We start from the raw sequence: 19,196 nt of genomic DNA on the forward strand, positions 1-19,196 counted from the left end.
CCCCCCCCCCGAGTTTATTTCTCATTTCTTCTCGCCTTTCCTTCCTCAAATAACCTCTTCTCCATTGGCATTTTTGTCAAATAACCCCCTTCCCCATTGGGGAGGGGGGCTCCTTCCTTCCTTCTTTCTTTCTTTCTTTCTTTCTTTCTTTCTTTCTTTCTTTCTTTCCTTCCTTCTTTCCTTCCTTCCTTCCTTCCTTCCTAGGGGAGTAAGTTTTAGGACGGCACCCCCCCCCAAAAAACGTGCCTCCCTATTTACTTCCCGTGTATAAGACTTACTATATTTCCCCCCAATTTTTTGTAAGTTTAAAAACTGGGGGGGGGGTCGTCGTTGCAATTAATTATTTCTTAATTTGGGGCTCCAAAAATAGGGGGCGTCTTATACATGGAAAAATACAGGAATTAAAATTCCCCTGCGCTCAGCTCTGCCCACCTTCCCTTTTCCGCTGCCTCCATCCTTCCCCCTTTCCCAATGCTTTTCCTTCCTCCTCTTTCCTTTTAAACTCTCCTTCCTTGCCCCCCCCCCACTTTCTTTCCTTCCTCCCTCCCCATCTCCTGCCTCCTCAGCCCAGCCCATCTCTCCCCCCCCCCCCAGTTCCAGCTGTGCAGTTAATCCAGTCAGGCTTTGTGTCTGATGGGGAGCGGATCTGCCTGTCTTTGCTGGGGTGAAGCCCCTCTTGGACCCCTTCTTTTGGGTGCGAGACCTCCGCCCCCCCACCAACAACATGTCTCTTCTGGTAAGCAGCAGGTAAGCATGCTCAATGGGGGTGGGGGCAGCGTCCCCTTCATTATGGAAATTGCTTTATTATTATTATTATTATTATTATTAAGTGCTAAAGGCTTTCTGATTGCCATCAGTTCACGTCCTCGAGGCATGTTTCTTAACATTCTGGGAAATGTTATTAATTGTAATATTCTTCCTTAACATCACTGCTTTTTTTCTGGGGGACACACAGGGGTGTGCATACCCCTAAACATTTTGTGAATCTAAGTTTGGCCTCATTGAGGAGCAGTATTTCAATATGAGTAGGAAAATGAGAGTACCCCTAAACATTTTTTTTAATGAAAAAAAAGCACTGCTTAACATTATGGGGAAAGTGTATCTGGGGGGTTATTGGAACTGGAGTTGGGGGTCTGTTACTTGCATTGGCTGGGTATCTTTCTGGTGGGAAGAGGAGTAGGCTGTATTCTGACAAAATCTGTCTTGCTGATGGTTTCATAACTGCTGTCGCAGAAATGTACATAACTTCTTTTTTAGAAAACAGCTGGAGGCAAAACTTTTTAATGAGTCTGTGCCTTTAAGGTTGGAATTGGTGCTCGGTAATAAATTTTGATTCAAGAAGTTCCCAGTTTTAACCCGCTCTAGGGATGTGTATTAAAAAGTGGATGGGCAAATAAATATTTAGGATCCTTGACTGCATTGCTGAAGGTTTTTCTGGACAGCATCTACTTGTGAGTAACCAAGCATTTGACAGTGTTACGGGTCACTTCAGTATCTTATATCCACCCACGGCATAAAGTGATACTCGGCTGACATGCTGTCCTTGTTTCAAAGGATTTCCCTTTATTCTGGAGTATTCCCATCTCAAAACCAAGCACTGCACTTATTTTTAAAAACTTTGATATGCCCACCACACTTTTCAAAAGTTAAAAAGCGAGGCTTTCTTCTCTTTCAGATGACATTTCCAAGTGTAGCTGCTTCTAGCTCTTCTTCATACATGGCACACATTTTACATCTCATGTCTTGAAACATGTATGGAAATGCCACTTAAGAATGACTAAAATTCAGGTCTGATTCACTGCCACCTTCTATTCTGGAAATATTCCGGAAGCGATTCGTTCAAAGCCAAACCTAGATCTTAAGATGTGTGTCCTTTATTATAATGATAGTTATAATAATAGATAATGATGATTATAATACTATAGCAGCAACACTAGTTGTGTGTGTCTTATGGAGAAACCACAAGGAACTAAAATGCTTGTTCTTGCCTTTTAATGGTAGCTTGGTAGCTATTGAGATCTAGGCTGACAAAATACATGAAATAGCTCTGGACTGTTTGTTTGGCCTTGCTTACAATACATGTGTGAATATTTCTGGTCTCATATTGACACGTGTGTGGGTACTATTATTATTGCTACTATTATTAATGTATATGCTAACCATCTGACTGGGTTCCAACAAATTAAAACAGAATACCACATCAAACATTAAAAACTTCCCCGAACAGTACTGCCTTCAGATGTCTTCTAAAAATCAGATAGTTGTTTATTTCCTTGACGTCTGACGGGAGGGTGCGACTACCAAGAAGGCCCTCTGCCTCACTAGATGTTTCAGGATATGGCAATATACTTTGTACACAAATAGGTGGCTTCTTCTGTTTCTAGAAATACAACTATTAGACTGTCCTTAGCTAGAATATAATTTTTACGAGATGACCTTTAAAAATAAGCAACTAAATATCCACTTTGTTGTATTTAAGGAAACATTTTAAATAGAATTGGTGTTTTCATTTTACTCTTTTATTTTTGGAGTGTTAACAGGACTTCTTATTAAAAATGGAATTATGATAAATACCTATTGAGGATCTCAATTCTGGTTGAATTGCAGATCCATAATTAAGCTAAATATATTTCTGTGTAGGGGGAGAAACAAATTGTGGATATTTAAATGGGAGCTGCACAAGAGTAATATTTTTTCTTCAGTTTCCATTCATTTGAATGAGCTGTGCAAAGGAGAACCCAAGGCATTCTGTCCCCATTCATGCCTGGAGATGACAATGGATTGAATAAACTGAGGCTTAACCCAGATAAGATAGAGAGGCAGTAGGTGGATGGTTTGTCTGCCAAGTTGAGTGGGTGGTTTTTGTTTTTATTTTTATTATATATTTTGTGGTTTTATCTTGTGAACCACCCTGACATCTGTGGGTATAGGGCAGTATACAAAATTAATAATAATAATAATAATAATAATAATAATAATAATAACAATAATAATAATAAATCTATTCTGGATGGGGTTGCACTCCCCCTAAATCATGGGTAGGCAAACTAAGGCCCAGGGGCCTTCTAAACCCGGCTCACAGACGGTCCAGGAATCAGCGTGTTTTTACATGAATAGAATGTGTGCTTTTATTTTAAATGCATCTCTGGGTTATTTGTGGGGCACAGGAATTCGTTCATTTCCCCCCCCCCCCAAAAAAATATATAGTCCGCCCCCCCCAAGGTCTGAGGGACAGTGGACCGGCCCCCTGCTGAAAAAGTTTGCTGACCCCTGCCCTAAGTGATCCAATTTGCAGTTTGGAGGTACAGTGGTACCTTGGGTTAAGAACTTAATTCGTTCTGGAGGTCTGTTCTTAACCTGAAACTGTTCTTAACCTGAAGCACCACTTTAGCTAATGGAGCCTTTCACTGCTGCCGCACCGCTGCTGTGCGATTTCTGTTCTCATCCTGAATCAAAGTTCTTAACCCGAGGTACTATTTCTGGGTTAGCGAAGTCTGTAACCTGAAGCGTCTGTAACCTGAAGCGTCTGTAACCCGAGGTACCACTGTACTCAGTATCCAATAATGTCACTAGACTAGAAGCACAGGTGTCCTCAGGGGCTGAAAATGTCCTGCCTTTTATTGACTTCTGGTGAGAAATCGGCTACAATCTTACTTGGACAGAGATAGCTTGGCCACGGTACGGTCATCCATGCTCTGATAACCTCCCCTTAGATTATTGTGTTATGTATGTAGCTGCCTTTGAAAACAATTATCTTGTTAGTCCAAAATGGGGCAGTGAGGTTGTTGACCAGGACTAGGCAACTGAAACATATTATGCTAGTACAGTGGTACCTCGCAAGACGAATGCCTCTCAAGACGAAAAACTCGCAAGACGAAAGGGTTTTTGGTTTTTTGAGTTGCTTCGCAAGACGATTTCCCCTATGGGCTTGCTTCGCAAGACGAAAACGTCTTGCAAGCTTGTTTCCTTTTTCTTAAAACCGTTAATACAGTTGCGACTTGACTTCGAGGAGCAACTCATAGCACGCGGTGTGGTAGCCTTTTTTGAGGTTTTTGAAGACTTTGGTGATTTTTGAAGCTTTTCCAAAACTTTTCCGAAACCGTGCTTCGCAAGACGAAAAAATCGCAAGACGAAAAAACTCGCGGAACGAATTAATTTCATCTTGCGAGGCACCACTGTACATTATCAGCTCTTCTGGCTTCTTGTTCATTTCCAGGCAGTTTTGGGCCAGGTTACCTGTAGGATTGCATCCTCCCACATATACCCAGACCTTGAGTCCATGATCTCTGAGTACTACCACCAGGTGTGATCCAACTAGTAGCAATAAGGCCTTCTCAGTAATATCACCCTGGTTGTGGAATGCCCTCCCCAGAGAGCCTCACCTGACCCCTGTTATGTATTTTTTTCTGAAGCCAGGTGAATTTTATCCTTCCAGGATTCTGAGGGAGGTTTTGGCTTTTAAGGTACCAATTTTATTGATTTTTCTCTGGCATTATGTGTTATATAAGGGATTTGTACCAAGAAAGAAAGGTAAAGGTACCCCTGCCCATACGGGCCAGTCTTGCCAGACTCTAGGGTTGTGTGCCCATCTCACTCAAGAGGCCGAGGGCCAGCGCTGTCCGAAGACACTTCCGGGTCACGTGGCCAGCGTGACAAGCTGCATCTGGCGAGCCAGCGCAGCACACGGAACACCGTTTACCTTCCCGCTAGTAAGCGGTCCCTATTGATCTACTTGCATCCGGGGGTGCTTTCTAACTGCTAGGTTGGCAGGCGCTGGGACCGAGCAGCAGGAGCGCACCCCGCCGCGGGGATTCGAACCGCCGACCTATTGATCGGCAAGTCCTAGGCACTGAGGCTTTAACCCACAGCGCCACCCGCGTCCCTACCAAGAAAGAAAAGGAAGGAATAAAAAAAAGAGAGATTTGTACTTTGTATTGCTGAATTTTAGTAGTATTTATGTATTACACCCGAAAGTGAGCTTCTTCAGTTCACCACCCAGAGAATTGCCATAAATAAATAAATAAATAATATTGATTAACGTATGGAAGGATGCAGTTTGAATTTTCTGCCTCTGGCACCGAAACAAAGGTCTAGCACAGTTTAGTACACTTCACACTTCTTATACCTTACGTGCTGATGACTGAGAATCATTTGCCAAAAACAGCAACTGATAAAACAAAGTTTTTGCATGAATAATTTCCCCACTCCATGGCACTATCTCACTATCACAGCGTGATGCAGCAGCAAAAAAAGCTAATGTTATTCTAGGCTGCATCAACAGAAGTCTAGTGTCCAGATCTGGGGAATTAAGGGTATCACTCTATTCTGCCTTGGTCAGAACACATCTGGAATACTGTATCCAGTTCTGGGCACCACAATTTAAGAAGGATGTTGACAAGCAGGAAGGTGTGCAGAGGAGGGAGACCAAGATGATCAGAGGTCTGGAAATGAAGCCTTATGAGGAGCTCTTGAAGGAGCTGTGTATGTTTAGCCTGGAAAAGAGGAGACTGAGAGGAGATAGGAGAGCCATCTTCAAATATTTTAAGGGCTGCCCCATGGAAGATGCAGCATGCTTGTTTTCTCCTGCTCTGGAGGGTAGGACTCCATCCAATGGCTTCATGTTGCAAGAAAGGAGATTCCAGCTAAACATTCGGAAAAACTTTCTGACAGTAAGAACTGTTTAGCAGTTGAACAGACTCCCACTGGAGGTGGTGGACTCTCCTTCCTTGGAGATTTCTAAGCATCTGTCATGGATGCTTTAGCTGAGATTCTTGCATTGCAGGGCATTGGACTAGATGACCCTTGAGGTCCCTTCCAACTCTTAAGATTCTATGATTCTCACAACTCATCTGCCCATGTGACCAGGCACACAAATAATGGTACCTAATGCCTCTTTACTGAAACAATGGGTTGGATTTTGCTGGTCTTGCATTCTGGGAGTACTCAAATAGGGCTTGCTTTAACCAGACATATATAGGATTGCACTGTGAGTCTCGAAATGACAAAAAATACAACATTGCACAGTCCCCTCTTAAGTCTGCTGAAGAGCTGACAGCCTGTTTTCTCGGCTCTTTGTAGTTCAAGCCCAATATATTTACTATATTTTGAGTGCATGATAACATCTGCAGAATTGGGGCTACTATAAGTACAATTGTAGTCAGTTGTGCTTCAATGGAGTGCCTGCTTTAAAATAAAACCCATCTTTGAAACAATACTTTATACATATTGTTTTTAAAGAGAAAATGTCTTTGGCACACAGGTTACAAAATACCTGAACTGAAAAGAGAATTTCCTCTTACCATTTCTGCAGCTGAAGCTTGCTTTTAATTTCACTACTAGGCCAACAACAGTAATCACTCCCGGGCAGATATCTTTTTAAAAACAAAACAAACTTGCAAGCAGTTTTCACAACATATTTGCTTATAGTGTATGGTAACTTTCATAGAATGTGTGTGCTTGATCTGCTTTGTAGTCTAAATGGTGCTCTAGTAGGTTTTATTCTGATGCCTATTTTGAGTTAAGCTGAGAGAGCCATCTCTTGAGTGGTAGGAGGGAGGAACGAATTGCCCTTAAGAACAGAAGAGTGCTGATGGGCTGCAGCTTTTGGTATTTGTCTGGTTTCTTACCAACAGCACAACCTTAACCATGTCTACTCAAATGTAAATCCTGTTGAAGTGTAGGGGCGCTGTGGTCTAAACTATGGGTAGGCAAACTAAGGCCCGGGAGCCGGAGCCGGCTCAATCGCCTTCTCAATCCGGCCCGCGGACAGTCCAGGAATCGGCATGTTTTTAATGAGTAGAATGTGTCCTTTTATTTAAAATGCATCTCTGGGTTATTTGTGGGGCGTAGGAATTCATTCATTTCCCCTTCCCCCAAATATAGTCCGGCCCCCCACAAGGTCTGAGGGCAGTGGACCGGCCCCCTGCTGCAAAAGTTTGCTGACCCCCGACTGAGTCTCTTGGGTTTGCCAACCGTTGCTCTGTCCTAGCTTCTGCCAACCTAGCAGTTGAATTCAACCCTGAGCAAATGGAACTAAGATTGCAGTTTAAATTACACTGGGATAGCAAATACTATTTGTTTGCAGCCTGCATGTATGCGGTTATAACATATTCATTGCTCCTATGGATTTATTACTGGAGATAGAATTTCTCTCTTTAGGGAAATGCAGGCTTATGGATTCCCTGGTCTTTATCAGCCACTTGGAGGTTATCCATACTTCACTTGCCCAGTCCCTAGAAAGCATGGGTCCAGGCAGTTTTCCACATGTCCCATACTTTCTAGGCAAGGGTCATAAAATCATAGAATTGTAGAGTTGGAAGGAACCCCGAGGATCATCTAGTCCAACCCCCTGCTGTGCAGGAATCTCAGTGGTTTTGCCCTTGCCCTTCCACTTTCCCATGGAAAACCCGCTCTTTGGCAATAAATCAGAGCAAACGTCAGTCTGGAGAGAACCCAATTGACATTTGCTCTGATTCAGCAGTAAATATTGGATTTTCCCAGGGGAAAGCAGTGGTGCAAGGGCAAGTCTGGATATGATCTTAGTCTCAGAAGAAGAGTGTTATTCTGGGCCTCATATCTGTCCACACATGATGCAGGGTCCAAAGTAGCTGGTTTCAGACTTCTCCAATCTTCTGCTGTTCTTCCTGTTGTTGTGAAGATCAGTCAAATTTCTCCTAGTCCAGGGGTGTCCAAACTTTTTTCGAAGAGGGCCAGATTTTAGAACCACAGAGAGGAACTGTTTATGAGGGCCGGATTAGAACGGACTTTGGACATGTCACTACCTGTATGAGAGAAGTGAAAAGGAACAATGTTGGCTTCCATTCTCTCCCTGAGATAAGAGTCCATTGCGATTGCAACCAACAAAAGAGACAGTCCTGTGTCAAAGAACAACGAATCAAACTCCTCCGCAGTGTTTTTCATGCTCTGATTACTTCCCTGTGGCGGAATCATATGGTCCAAAAGGAAGCCTTTATTTTATTGTCTCTGTGTGGGAGCTAGCTGCATGCTTAAGTGTTTTGTCAAAGGCAGAATGCTTTTAAAAGGCTTTCAGTGTGTGCCCACTAACAAGTAAATTGTACATGGAAGACGTGAGCATCCTTTCTGCTGAGACCTATGTCACATCCGCTCTGTTTCTTAGTGAAAATAAAGCCTACAAAGCAGATGCTCGTAATGTGGCTTATCAAATGGCCCGTTCCATCAGTGTTGCCCTCTGGGTGAAAATATACTTAATATCTATGTGGTCTTTTGTTCTTATCTGTGTTGCTGGCATTAGTGAACATAAAGCTATATGCATTTATTTGGTTCAGATATCCTTGGGTTATGAAGATGTTGTTGAAGCCTGATTTGTGGGGGGTTGGGATGGAGACTTAGGGGAAGTAGAACAAGTTAAAGCATGATATTAAGCAAGTCTGTACAGCTGGCATGTATCCCAATTTATGTGAGTGTTCCTCCTCTAAACCAAGGATGATTGGGAATTTTCTGTTGTCTTGCTGTGTTGTTAAAATGGGAATGTCCTTACATTAAGTTAATGAGGTTACGCTGGTGATCTTGTACATTTAGAATTTTGTATTTGCATAAGACCTTGTTCTGGTTTTTTGGACCTGCTTTTTGTGTTAATGTACTATTAGGTTCCTCTAGCCTTCAAAATGGTGCTGGCTAAGCATAACATTTAATAAATAGCCCCTTTCTCTTGCTCATTTGAAGAAGAGGAGACAATGTCTGAGAAATCAGTGGTATCTGCCCTCGGGGAATAGGACACAGACATTGGGTGTCTCTCAGTAGCAATATTGTGAGGGTAAATATAATGAAGGGAATAGATTAATTAAATGGAGAGAAGACCCGAGAGCTGCTTTTTTCAGTCATCTCAGTCCATTTAATAAGAAGAGGTGGAGAGCTGAGCTGGGAGAAATAGAAATGTAAGCAAGATGTAAAATGGTTGCTCCAAAGGTCCGGTGGAAAGCCCTGTTTCTGTGTGTACAGATGAGCCCCTTCCTCTTTATCTTCAGCTGGGCAGGGGAAATATGCTTTGAGTTATAAACATGGAGAAGAATGTGTGTGTGTGTGCGCGCGCTTAGATTTCTCCAAAGGTTATGGCATGTGTAAGATAATATTTCTCTGCAGAAGAATGTTTATTGTTAAGAAAGAGGGTTTATTGCTTTTGATTTATAGTCCAACATATCCCAAGGTGATAAACATTATGTTTGTTTAAATAAATCTTTATCAGCAGTGGAAGGGACACTGTTATTCATACCATTTACAGATGAGGCACCAGATTTGTGTCTTGGGCTGCAATGTGAACACTAGGGAGTAAGCCCCACTGAGCACAGTGGGACTTACCTCAGAGTAAGCCTACATAGGATTGCTTAGTCCAGGAATCCCCAACCTTCAGCCCTCCAGATGTTTTGGACTACAATTCCCATCATCCCTGACCACTGGTCCTGTTAGCTAGGGATCATGGGAGTTGTGGGCCAAAACATCTGGAGGGCCGCAGATTGGGGGTGCCTGGTTAGTCTATCATCAGAGATCAACAAGGAAAACATTTCTCTGTTGAGGTTTTTCTACCCTTGACCTCTCAGTGGCTTTTGATATGACATAAAAGAAAAGATTAACGGGTTGTTGTTTTTTAAGTGCCCTGATTTTCTTCCAAAAATGGCATTCAAGTCTTGAAATAACCATAAGCATCATAACATAAAATACTGTATTATAATTAACAGCAGATTCAAGCAGTTTAAAACCAAGAGATCAAAGTCTCAAAGACACAACCTCAAATAGTTAACAAACAAAAGCACTCAAGCTAGCAGGAAAAAGCCCACTGGGTCACCATTAGAACAGTGTTACCGGTCACCAAAGGCTCACATAAACAAAGACAGGCTTTGCCTGATGCCTAAAAGATAATAAGGACAGCTCCAGGTGAACATCCATCTAGAGGGAATTCTATAATCAAAGCATTCTATCTCCAATGGTGGCATTTCCATTTCTGGGGGCCAGCTGCTTAACTTCAGACTATGGGGTTGCCTGAAGAAGGCCTCCAGTCACTATCTCATTTGTCCAGGAGAAGAAAGCCCTTAAAGTACCTTGTTCCCAGGCCATGTAAATTTGTGGCTATGTATTAGCAAAACTAGGGACGCGGGTGGCGCTGTGGGTAAAAGCCTCAGTGCCTAGGACTTGCCGATTGAAAGGTCGGCGGTTCGAATCCCCACGGCGGGGTGCGCTCCCGTTGCTCGGTCCCAGCGCCTGCCAACCTAGCAGTTCGAAAGCACCCCCGGGTGCAAGTAGATAAATAGGGACCGCCTACTGGCGGGAAGGTAAACGGCGTTTCCGTGTGCTGCGCTGGCTCGCCAGATGCAGCTTTGTCACGCTGGCCACGTGACCCGGAAGTGTCTCCGGACAGCGCTGGCCCCCGGCCTCTTAAAGTGAGATGGGCGCACAACCCTAGAGTCGGACACGACTGGCCCGTACGGGCAGGGGTACCTTTACCTTTACCTTTATTAGCAAAACTAGACCTTTGGCAACACATGAAATAGGAGAGGACAACTTTTGAGTAAACAATGCATAGAAATCACTTGAAATTTCTGAAGACATTTCAGAAGAAGCTTGGTGTAGAACACATTATGTTAATTGTGACTTCTTTTGGACCTCCTGCTGGAGTCAATAGGAATAAGCAGGGCAGCTTTATGCTGGTTCTAATGCTCTCCGGGCAGTTGAGGGTTTACTCCGTTGTGGACACTTGTGAGCTGTTCTGTAAAGTTTCATAGCCCTCTTTCTGTCTGTATAATATCTGTATAAAATCACCGAGTGAAATCATTTGGTGTGCGGATGATCCCTGACTCCATTTTTCCTGTAGAACAGACCCAAAGGCAGCAGCTTCAGCTGTAAACAAGCTTGTGGCGACCATAATTAGATGGATATACAAAATGCTGCCAATGCCAGCTAGTAGTCCCTTTTCTCCAGGGGTCAGTTTCCACTTGATGAATAATAGTCTTTCTCTTTTGGTGACCCAAGTTCACGGTCTTGCTGTGCTCCAGCATCTACTCCAGGTGTGGAGGAACCTTTGGGGCCTGTAGATGTTGTTGAACTACAACTCCCATCATCTCTGGCCATTGGCCAGGTTTGCTAGTGCTGATGTGAACTGTAGTTCAGCAACAGCTGGAGGGCCAAAGGTTCCCCACTCCTGGTCTGCCATTAGAAGCAGAGCCAGGGGCGCCGACTTATAAAAAATATTGGGGGGGGCCCAAGACCTCCAAACCACTGCTGCTGGGGGAACGAAAGGGGCGAGCCCCAGGCTGCCCCGACCTTAAGTGAACCTGTGAGGGCCCGCCCTTTGTGGCAGCCGATTGGCTGCCGCCGTGGGCGGTGAATATTAATGAGCAGCCCCGGGCTGCCCCGACCTTAAGTGAACCTGTGAGGGCCCGCCCTTTGCGGCAGCCGATTGGCTGCCGCCGTGGGCGGTGAATATTAATGAGCAGCCCCGGGCTGCCCCGACCTTAAGTGAACCTGTGAGGGCCCGCCCTTTGCGGCAGCCAATTGGCTGCCGCCGTGGGCGGTGAATATTAATGAGCTAGGGGGAATCCCCGCTTCTCGCGGGGCTGACGCCAGCCCCGCAAGATTGTTGATGGGTCGAGAGCCCGCAACCCCACCCCCTCTCTAGATAAGCATAATATAACTAACAATTTTCTTAAATTATTGGGGGGGCAGAGCCCCCCCAAACGAATTTTTGAGGGGGCTCGGGCCCCCTCAGGCCCCATGGAGTCGGCGCCTATGAGCAGAGCTGAAACAGAGCGGTGGCTAAGAGCAGGTTCCATCAACTGGTCATTTGGACGGCAGTCTCACTGTATCTCTCATCCATTCTTCTTCAGTAACTTCCAGGCTAGACTCTCTGATGCACTCTGAGAGGTGCAGAGTAACATGAGTTGGAACATGAGTTGGTGTGCAATGCAGGGGCCTGGGTTTTTGTGAAGGCCAGTCACCAAAATTGTGTGACACTGCACCTGTTCTAAACTACACTGGCTTCTTGTTGTTTTCCAGACCTCACGCAAAGTGCTGGTTTTGACCCTTAAAACCCCTCGGAGCCTGTTTTCCACTTGAGACCTGTGGAAGAAGCTGTCCTCTAGCACAGGGCTGTGGCCTTTTCAATTGTAGGCCCTCTAGGGAATCTAAGCGTTGTAAAAAGCTAGAAGGTAAAGGACCCCAGGATAGTTAAGTCCAGTCAAAGGCGACTATGGAGTTGTGGTGCTCATCTCGCTTTTCAGGCCAAGGGAGCCGGCGTTTGTCCACAGACAGCTTTCCTGGTCATGTGGCCAGCAGGACTAAACTGCTTCTGGCACAACGGGACGCTGTGATGAGTGCCAGAGTTCACAGAAACACTGTTTATCTTCCCACCACAGCGGTACAGTGGTGCCCCGCAAGACGAATGCCTCGCAAGACGGAAAACTTGCTAGACGAAAGGGTTTTCCGTTTTTTGAGTCGTTCCGCAAGACGAATTTCCCTATGGGCTTGCTTCGCAAGACGAAACGTCTTGCGAGTTCTTGCGAGTTTGTTTCCTTTTTCTTAAAGCCGCTAAGCCGTTAATAGCCGCTAAGCCGTTAATAGCCGCTAAGCCGCTAATAGCCGTGCTTCGCAAGACGAAAAAACCGCAAGACGAAGAGACTCACGGAACGGATTAATTTCGTCTTGCAAGGCACCACTGTACCCATTTATTTACTAACACTGGTGTGCTTTCGAACTGCTAGGTTGGCAGAAGCTGGGACAGAGCAACAGGATCTCACACCATCACAGCCACCCATTCCCCTAAGCATAGTGCTACCATCTTTTAAGAGAGGTTAAAACGTATTGTAGTTTTGATACAGTACTTTGTTTTATTTGTGTGTAACCCACATTGAGTTAACATATTTGCCTTAAAGGTAGCTTGTATGTGGCTTAATAATAAATAGTATTAAAATACTCATTTTAAAATGCCTCAGAGGTTCAAGTGCCCTTGCTCCACATTATAAATGTATTATGTTCCATTTTGCATGTTTCTTATTCCCTGGGGCCAGCAATGTGTTTAGATAAACATTAAACTGTAGGGGAGGCAAACAAAGGCATGTGTTGTGCATGAGTTGAATCTTGAAGGCGGCTTAATTTTGGTAGTGTCATTTCCCCCCTCTTGCAATCCCTTAAAAAAAAAAGCAATCCATCATGGTCTTTCAAAATTGCTTTCATGAAAGGAACTGGGTTTTATATAATCCTGTTCAATATGTAAAGCCCTAGATACTTCAAGTGCCTTGGGGGTGTCCTTTAAAAAGAAAAAGAGAAAACCCTTCATCTTGAAAAGCAAGTGACAAGAGTACCAAGAGATTCCCAGAATGTAACTTATGTATTTTTAATTAATTTCTGTCTTGAGTGTGACCTGAAAGTGTCAGTATAGAATAACATCTCTTAACATCACACTTATGTGAACTAATATTGAACAAGCATAACGTGAATCTTTTGAGCATGTAATATTTCTTGGCCTACTTTGCCTCTCTTCTGGGGTTTTTGCTCTTGAATGACTCACTGGCATGAATATATATATAGCATTTGTCTAAAAAGGACAAGCGAAGCAAAATCCTCTCCAACAGCTCTCAGCTACCTGGTGCCCTCCAGATGTTTTTGACCACAATTCCCATTACCACCAGCCACTATGAAGAGGGCGGACATCTGGGGGGAAAGCGTTTGGCAACCCCACCCACCATTGAACCCAATGTGTTTTGACTTTATGTGATTTTGGCCCGTGTAAGTTGCAGGTTTACTGTACAGTGGTACCTCAGGTTAAGTACAGTGGTGCCCCACAAGACGAATGCCTCGCAAGACGGAAAACCCGCTAGACGAAAGGGTTTTCCATTTTGGAGGTGCTTCGCAAGACGAATTTCCTATGGGCTTGCTTCGCAAGACGAAAATGTCTTGCGAGTTCCTGCAGGGTTTTTTTCCTTCCCCCCCTTTTCCCCCAGCCGCTAAGCCGCTTATCAGCTGATCCGCTAAGCCGCTAAACAGCTGATCCGCTAAGCTGCTTATCAGCTGATCCGCTAAGCCACTTAACAGCTGATCGCTAAGCCGCTTAACAGCTGATCCGCTAAGCCGCTAAACAGCTGATCCGCTAAGTCCGCTAATAGCGCTAAGCCGCTAATGGACTTGCTTCGCAAGACGAAAAAACCGCAAGACGAAGAGAATCGCGGAACGGATTCTTTTCGTCTTGCGAGGCACCACTGTACTTAATTCGTTCCAGAGGTCCGTACTTAACCTGAAACTGTTCTTAACCTGAAGCACCACTTTACCTAATGGGGCCTCCTGCTGCCGCTGCGCTGCCAGAGCACGATTTCTGTTCTCATCCTGAAGCAAAGTTCTTACCTGAAGCACTATTTCTGGGTTAGCGGAATCTGTAACCTGAAGCGTACGTAACCTGAAGCATATGTAACCTGAGGTACCACTGTACAGCACTTGTCCCAACAGCGCGGTGGTGGTCCTGGAAGTATGCCCACTTCCAGCGATGACGTTAAGCCCTCCCTGCAGTTTATCTCTCATAACATGATCACGGAGGAAGTCCTTGAGAGCTAATTAAGTTAGAATTGTGCTTCAGGTGATACAGAGGTCCATCAGCCACAGTTCCATTTGTCTGGAAGCACTGGAAGTCACATGTATTTACCATGGCCTTTTGCACTTGAGTTGTACATTTTTACGACCCTTTGTTACTCTATTATTTGTACAGTGGTGCCTCGCAAGACGAAATTAATTCGTTCCGCGAGTTTTGTCGTCTTGCGATTTTTTTCGTCTTGTGAAGCACGGTGTCGGGAAAGTTTTGGGAAAGCTTCAAAAACCTCAAAAAGCTTTAAAAACCTCAAAAAAGGCTACCACACCGCGTGCTATGAGTTGCTCCTCGAAGTCAAGTCGCAACTGTATTAACGGTGTTAAGAAAAAGGAAACAAACTTGCAAGACGTTTCCGTCTTGCGAAGCAAGCCCATAGGGAAAATCGTCTTGCGAAGCAGCTCAAAAAACAAAAAACCCTTTCGTCTAGCGAGTTTTTTGTCTTGCGAGGCATTCGTCTTGCGAGGTACCACTGTAATTGTTTCCCCAGCTGTTGTTAGACTACAACTCCCATCATCCCTAGCTAGCAGGACCAGCGATCAGGGATGATGAGACTTGTAGTCCAGTAACAGCTGGGGACCCAAGTTTGAGAAACGCAGATTTAAAATAATAAAGATTTTGGAACTCTGGTACTCTGTTCTTTTTTTAATTAAAAAAACCCCAAACATTAAGCAAGTAGCTATGGATATTCCAGTGTGTAGCTGCCACAAATGCTAATATTTATAGCTCCACAGGTAAAAAGGATCTTGCATGAATATGGTGTCCATGTGAGCTAATCGCCTTGATCTGAATATCAGTGGAATAAGCTAGCAAGATATAACTTGGAGTTTAGCTTTGATTTGCATTTCCACCCACAAACGTTTCAAAATATCAAATAAAATACGATTGTCCTGATTCTGTGGCAGATATAGATTATCTGATTCAACCTCTCCCTCCAATTAATTAGTAACGCTTTCCTAAGTGGATATCTGCCAGCCAAGGCTTGATTCTTGGAAACAGGTTAACCCCTTAATTCCCAAACAACACCACATACAGGATTTTTAAAGCAGTAGAATGTCTCCACGCAGTGTCTGCCACATTGAGCTCCTGAAGGAAGTATGGGATAACAAAAGAGGAAGAATATGTTTAGTGCTTGTCTCAGTATGAACTTAACGGATTAAGTGCAATTCTAATCACCCCACAGAAACCAGTGTAGTCCTTTCCTTTCCAATAGAGCTTCTGTTGGGCTGCTGGGCACACAAGCACTGTGGCCGGGCCCTTTAGGTCAAGATGCTCTTCAAAACCCTAGGAACATGCAGCAGTGTTCACTATCCTTGCTCCTTGTTTGCAGCTCTACTGCTTTTACTGGAAATAGTTCAAAGCCAAGGGAAGGACAAGCCACCAGATATTCCTAGGGAAGGTGCAGATTGAGATTGAATCCTGACAAGACAAAAGTACTGTTTTGGGGGGACAGGAGGCGGGCAGGTGTGGAGGATTCCCTGGTCTTGAATGGGGTAACTGTGCCCCTGAAGGACCAGGTGCGCAGCCTGGGAGTCATTTTGGACTCACAGCTGTCCATGGAGGCACAGGTCAAATCCGTGTCCAGGGCAGCTGTTTACCAGCTCCATCTGGTACGCAGACTGAGACCCTATCTGCCTGTGGACTGCCTCGCCAGAGTGGTGCATGCTCTGGTTATCTCCCGCTTGGACTACTGCAATGCGCTCTACGTGGGGCTACCTTTGAAGGTGACCCGGAAACTACAACTAATCCAGAACGCGGCAGCCAGACTGGTGACTGGGAGCGGCCGCCAAGACTACATAACACCGGTCTTGTAAGACCTACATTGGCTCCCAGTACGTTTCTGAGCACAATTCAAAGTGTTGGTGCTGACCTTTAAAGCCCTAAATGGCCTCGGTCCAGTATATCTGAAGGAGCGTCTCCACCTCCATCGTTCTACCCAGACACTGAGGTCCAGCACCGAGGGCCTTCTGGCGGTTCCCTCCCTGCGAGAAGCCAAGTTGCAGGGAACCAGGCAGAGGGCCTTCTCGGTAGTGGCGCCCTCCCTGTGGAACGCCCTCCCACCAGATGTCAAAGAGAACAACTACCAGACTTTTAGAAGACATCTGAAGGCAGCCCTGTTTAGGGAAGCTTTTAATGTTTGATGTATCACAGTATTTTAATATTCTTTTGGAAGCTGCCCAGAGTGGCTGGGGAAGCCCAGCCAGATGGGTGGGGTATAAATAAATTATTATTATTATTATTATTATTATTATTATTATTATTATTATTATTGGCTGTGAACAGCTTGGCTCTGACGCTTTGCGCCTGGGCGAAGGAAGCCTGAGTATATGCTTGGGTTTATTACACATGTACTCATAACGTAAGCTGAGGACTGTCTTTTTTGTTTTCCTAGGTACATCCGAAAAGCACCTGATGGAAGCTTTCTGAGATAGAAACTGGTTCCAGAGGATTTGGCAACGGTAGCCTTGGAACTTTTGTGAATCCGTTTGCATTTGTGGGGAAATGGCAGAAAATAAAGAAAGGAGTCCTAAAAATCCAGATGTGAGGCCTAAAACCAGCCGGAGTAGAAGCGCAGACAGAAAGGACGGCTATGTGTGGAGCGGAAAGAAGCTTTCCTGGTCAAAAAGGAGCGAAGGCAGTTCTGACGCTGAAACGGCCAGCCCCTCAGGGAAATCCATGTTTAGTTTAAGGAACCAGGAGAGGAAACACAGCTGTTCCTCTACTGAGCTGGACTTGGAGCGTTCCTGCGGCCACAGACTCCTAGGCCGCTCCCTTAAGCAGAAGCTGCAGGATGCTGTGGGCCAGTGCTTTCCCATAAAGAACTGCAGCAGTCGACATTCTTCGGTGCTTCCATCCAAGAGAAAGATCCATATCAGCGAGCTCATGCTGGACAAGTGTCCTTTCCCGCCACGATCCGAACTAGCCTTCCGGTGGCATTTAATCAAACGGCACACTGCCCCCGTAAGACAGGCGTCCGAAAGTTGGTTAAGTATGGAGTCGTCACAAGGTGAAGGGAGGAACGGGGAACTCAGGGGCGTTGAGAGTGCCGAAGGAGGAGAGTCAGCGGTTTTGCAGGCATGCAGCATTCCTGACGTTGCAGCCTGCAGGTGCGACCCTCAAGGTGACCCTGCCGCAGGCAAGCAGCTAAGGAACAGCAGAGAGGAGAGTGACATGGACTCCGACGATGAGGTGGTGACGCTATGCACTAGCTCTAGGAAGAGAAACAAGCCACGGTGGGAAACAGATGACGAGCTGCTGCAGCTGGAAACCCCCCCTAAATATCACACCCAGATAGATTATGTCCATTGTCTTGTCCCTGACCTCCTTCAGATCAATAATAATCCCTGCTACTGGGGAGTGATGGATAAATACGCGGCAGAAGCACTTTTAGATGGGAAGCCAGAAGGGACTTTTTTGCTGCGAGACTCTGCCCAGGAAGATTACTTGTTCTCGGTCAGTTTTAGGCGTTACAGCCGGTCCCTTCATGCCAGGATCGAGCAGTGGAATCACAACTTCAGCTTCGATGCCCACGACCCATGCGTCTTCCATTCTCCCGACATCACTGGACTCCTGGAACATTACAAAGACCCAAGCTCTTGCATGTTCTTTGAGCCGCTTCTCTCGACTCCCTTAAACAGGACTTTCCCCTTTTCCCTTCAACATATATGCAGGACAGTTATTTGCAACAACACAACTTACGATGGCATAGACGCCCTTCCCGTTCCGCCCTCTGTGAAGTTGTATCTGAAAGAATATCACTATAAGTCCAAAGTTAGAGTCCTCAGGATTGATGTACCAGACCAGCAACTCTAGAAGACTTTCGGAGAGACCTTTGGGAGTCTCTGTCCTTTTCCCTCTAAATAATTGTTTCCCCCTGAAAAAAAATATTTATAGTCTCAACTGAACTCTGCCTGAGCCTTATGGTCCAAATAGATTTTTATTCTGCAGCTCCAACAGGCAGGTTTTTTTGGGGTGAAGACACAAAATCTGTGCTTTTATTGGTAATAATATTCTATAGGGTTTTATGGAATTTCAAGTAGATTTTTTTAAGTTTTCACTCAAGCCTAACCTTTTAGATTGAAGCTAAGTCAAAATGATTTTTGACTTGCCTTTTATATACTGTGATTTATATGCAGTACAGGCATGTTTGAAACACTGTATGCAATGTCTACTCAAGAGTGACTAATTTGTATTTTATACCTTTCTTTGAAAATTAGTACATGGTCCTCTCTATAAAAAGTAAAATTAATGTCTATTTATGATGCTGCTGCTGCTGCTGTGTGGTTTCTTAATCTTGGTCATAACAATAATATATTATCTGTCTTCTGAGTCCATGTGACCATAATCTGGTATAGGGCACAACATAATTTGGTCTTCTGATCATTTTTTACTTGTTTTAAAACTATGTACAGTGGTACCTCGCAAGACGAAAAACTTGCAAGACGAAAGGGTTTTTGGTTTTTTTAGTTGCTTCGCAAGACGATTTTCCCTATGGGCTTGCTTCGCAAGACGAAAACGTCTTGCAAGTTTGTTTCCTTTTCTTAAAACCATTAATACAGTTGCGACTTGACTTCGAGGAGCAACTCATAGCACGCGG

The 19,196-nt window shown here is 44.8% G+C and overlaps 1 protein-coding gene across 3 annotated transcripts; it reads left to right on the forward strand.

Annotated features, from left to right (window-relative positions):
* The first annotated feature begins 66 nt into the window (after positions 1-66).
* On the forward strand, positions 67-18,861 carry SOCS4 (suppressor of cytokine signaling 4). 3 transcript variants are annotated; one of them, XM_028726945.2, is made up of 3 exons: positions 67-747; positions 4,417-4,463; positions 16,992-18,861. In XM_028726945.2, exon 3 carries the CDS (start codon positions 17,102-17,104, stop codon positions 18,410-18,412), a length of 1,311 nt encoding a protein of 436 aa, XP_028582778.2. In that variant the 5' UTR covers positions 67-747; positions 4,417-4,463; positions 16,992-17,101; the 3' UTR covers positions 18,413-18,861. The 3 variants fall into 3 exon arrangements, with proteins under 3 accessions (XP_028582778.2, XP_028582703.2, XP_028582865.2); XM_028726870.2 differs by lacking the exon at positions 4,417-4,463; XM_028727032.2 differs by lacking the exon at positions 4,417-4,463 and having other exon boundaries at positions 67-736.
* The last annotated feature ends 335 nt before the right edge of the window (positions 18,862-19,196 follow it).

The sequence above is a fragment of the Podarcis muralis genome, chromosome 1, assembly GCF_964188315.1.
Source record: "Podarcis muralis chromosome 1, rPodMur119.hap1.1, whole genome shotgun sequence".
NCBI lineage: Eukaryota > Metazoa > Chordata > Lepidosauria > Squamata > Lacertidae > Podarcis > Podarcis muralis.

Coding starts and splice junctions, on each gene's coding strand:
- SOCS4 (XM_028726945.2), top strand. CDS start 17,102: ATGGCAGAAAATAAAGAAAGGAGTCCTAAAAATCCAGATGTGAGGCCT.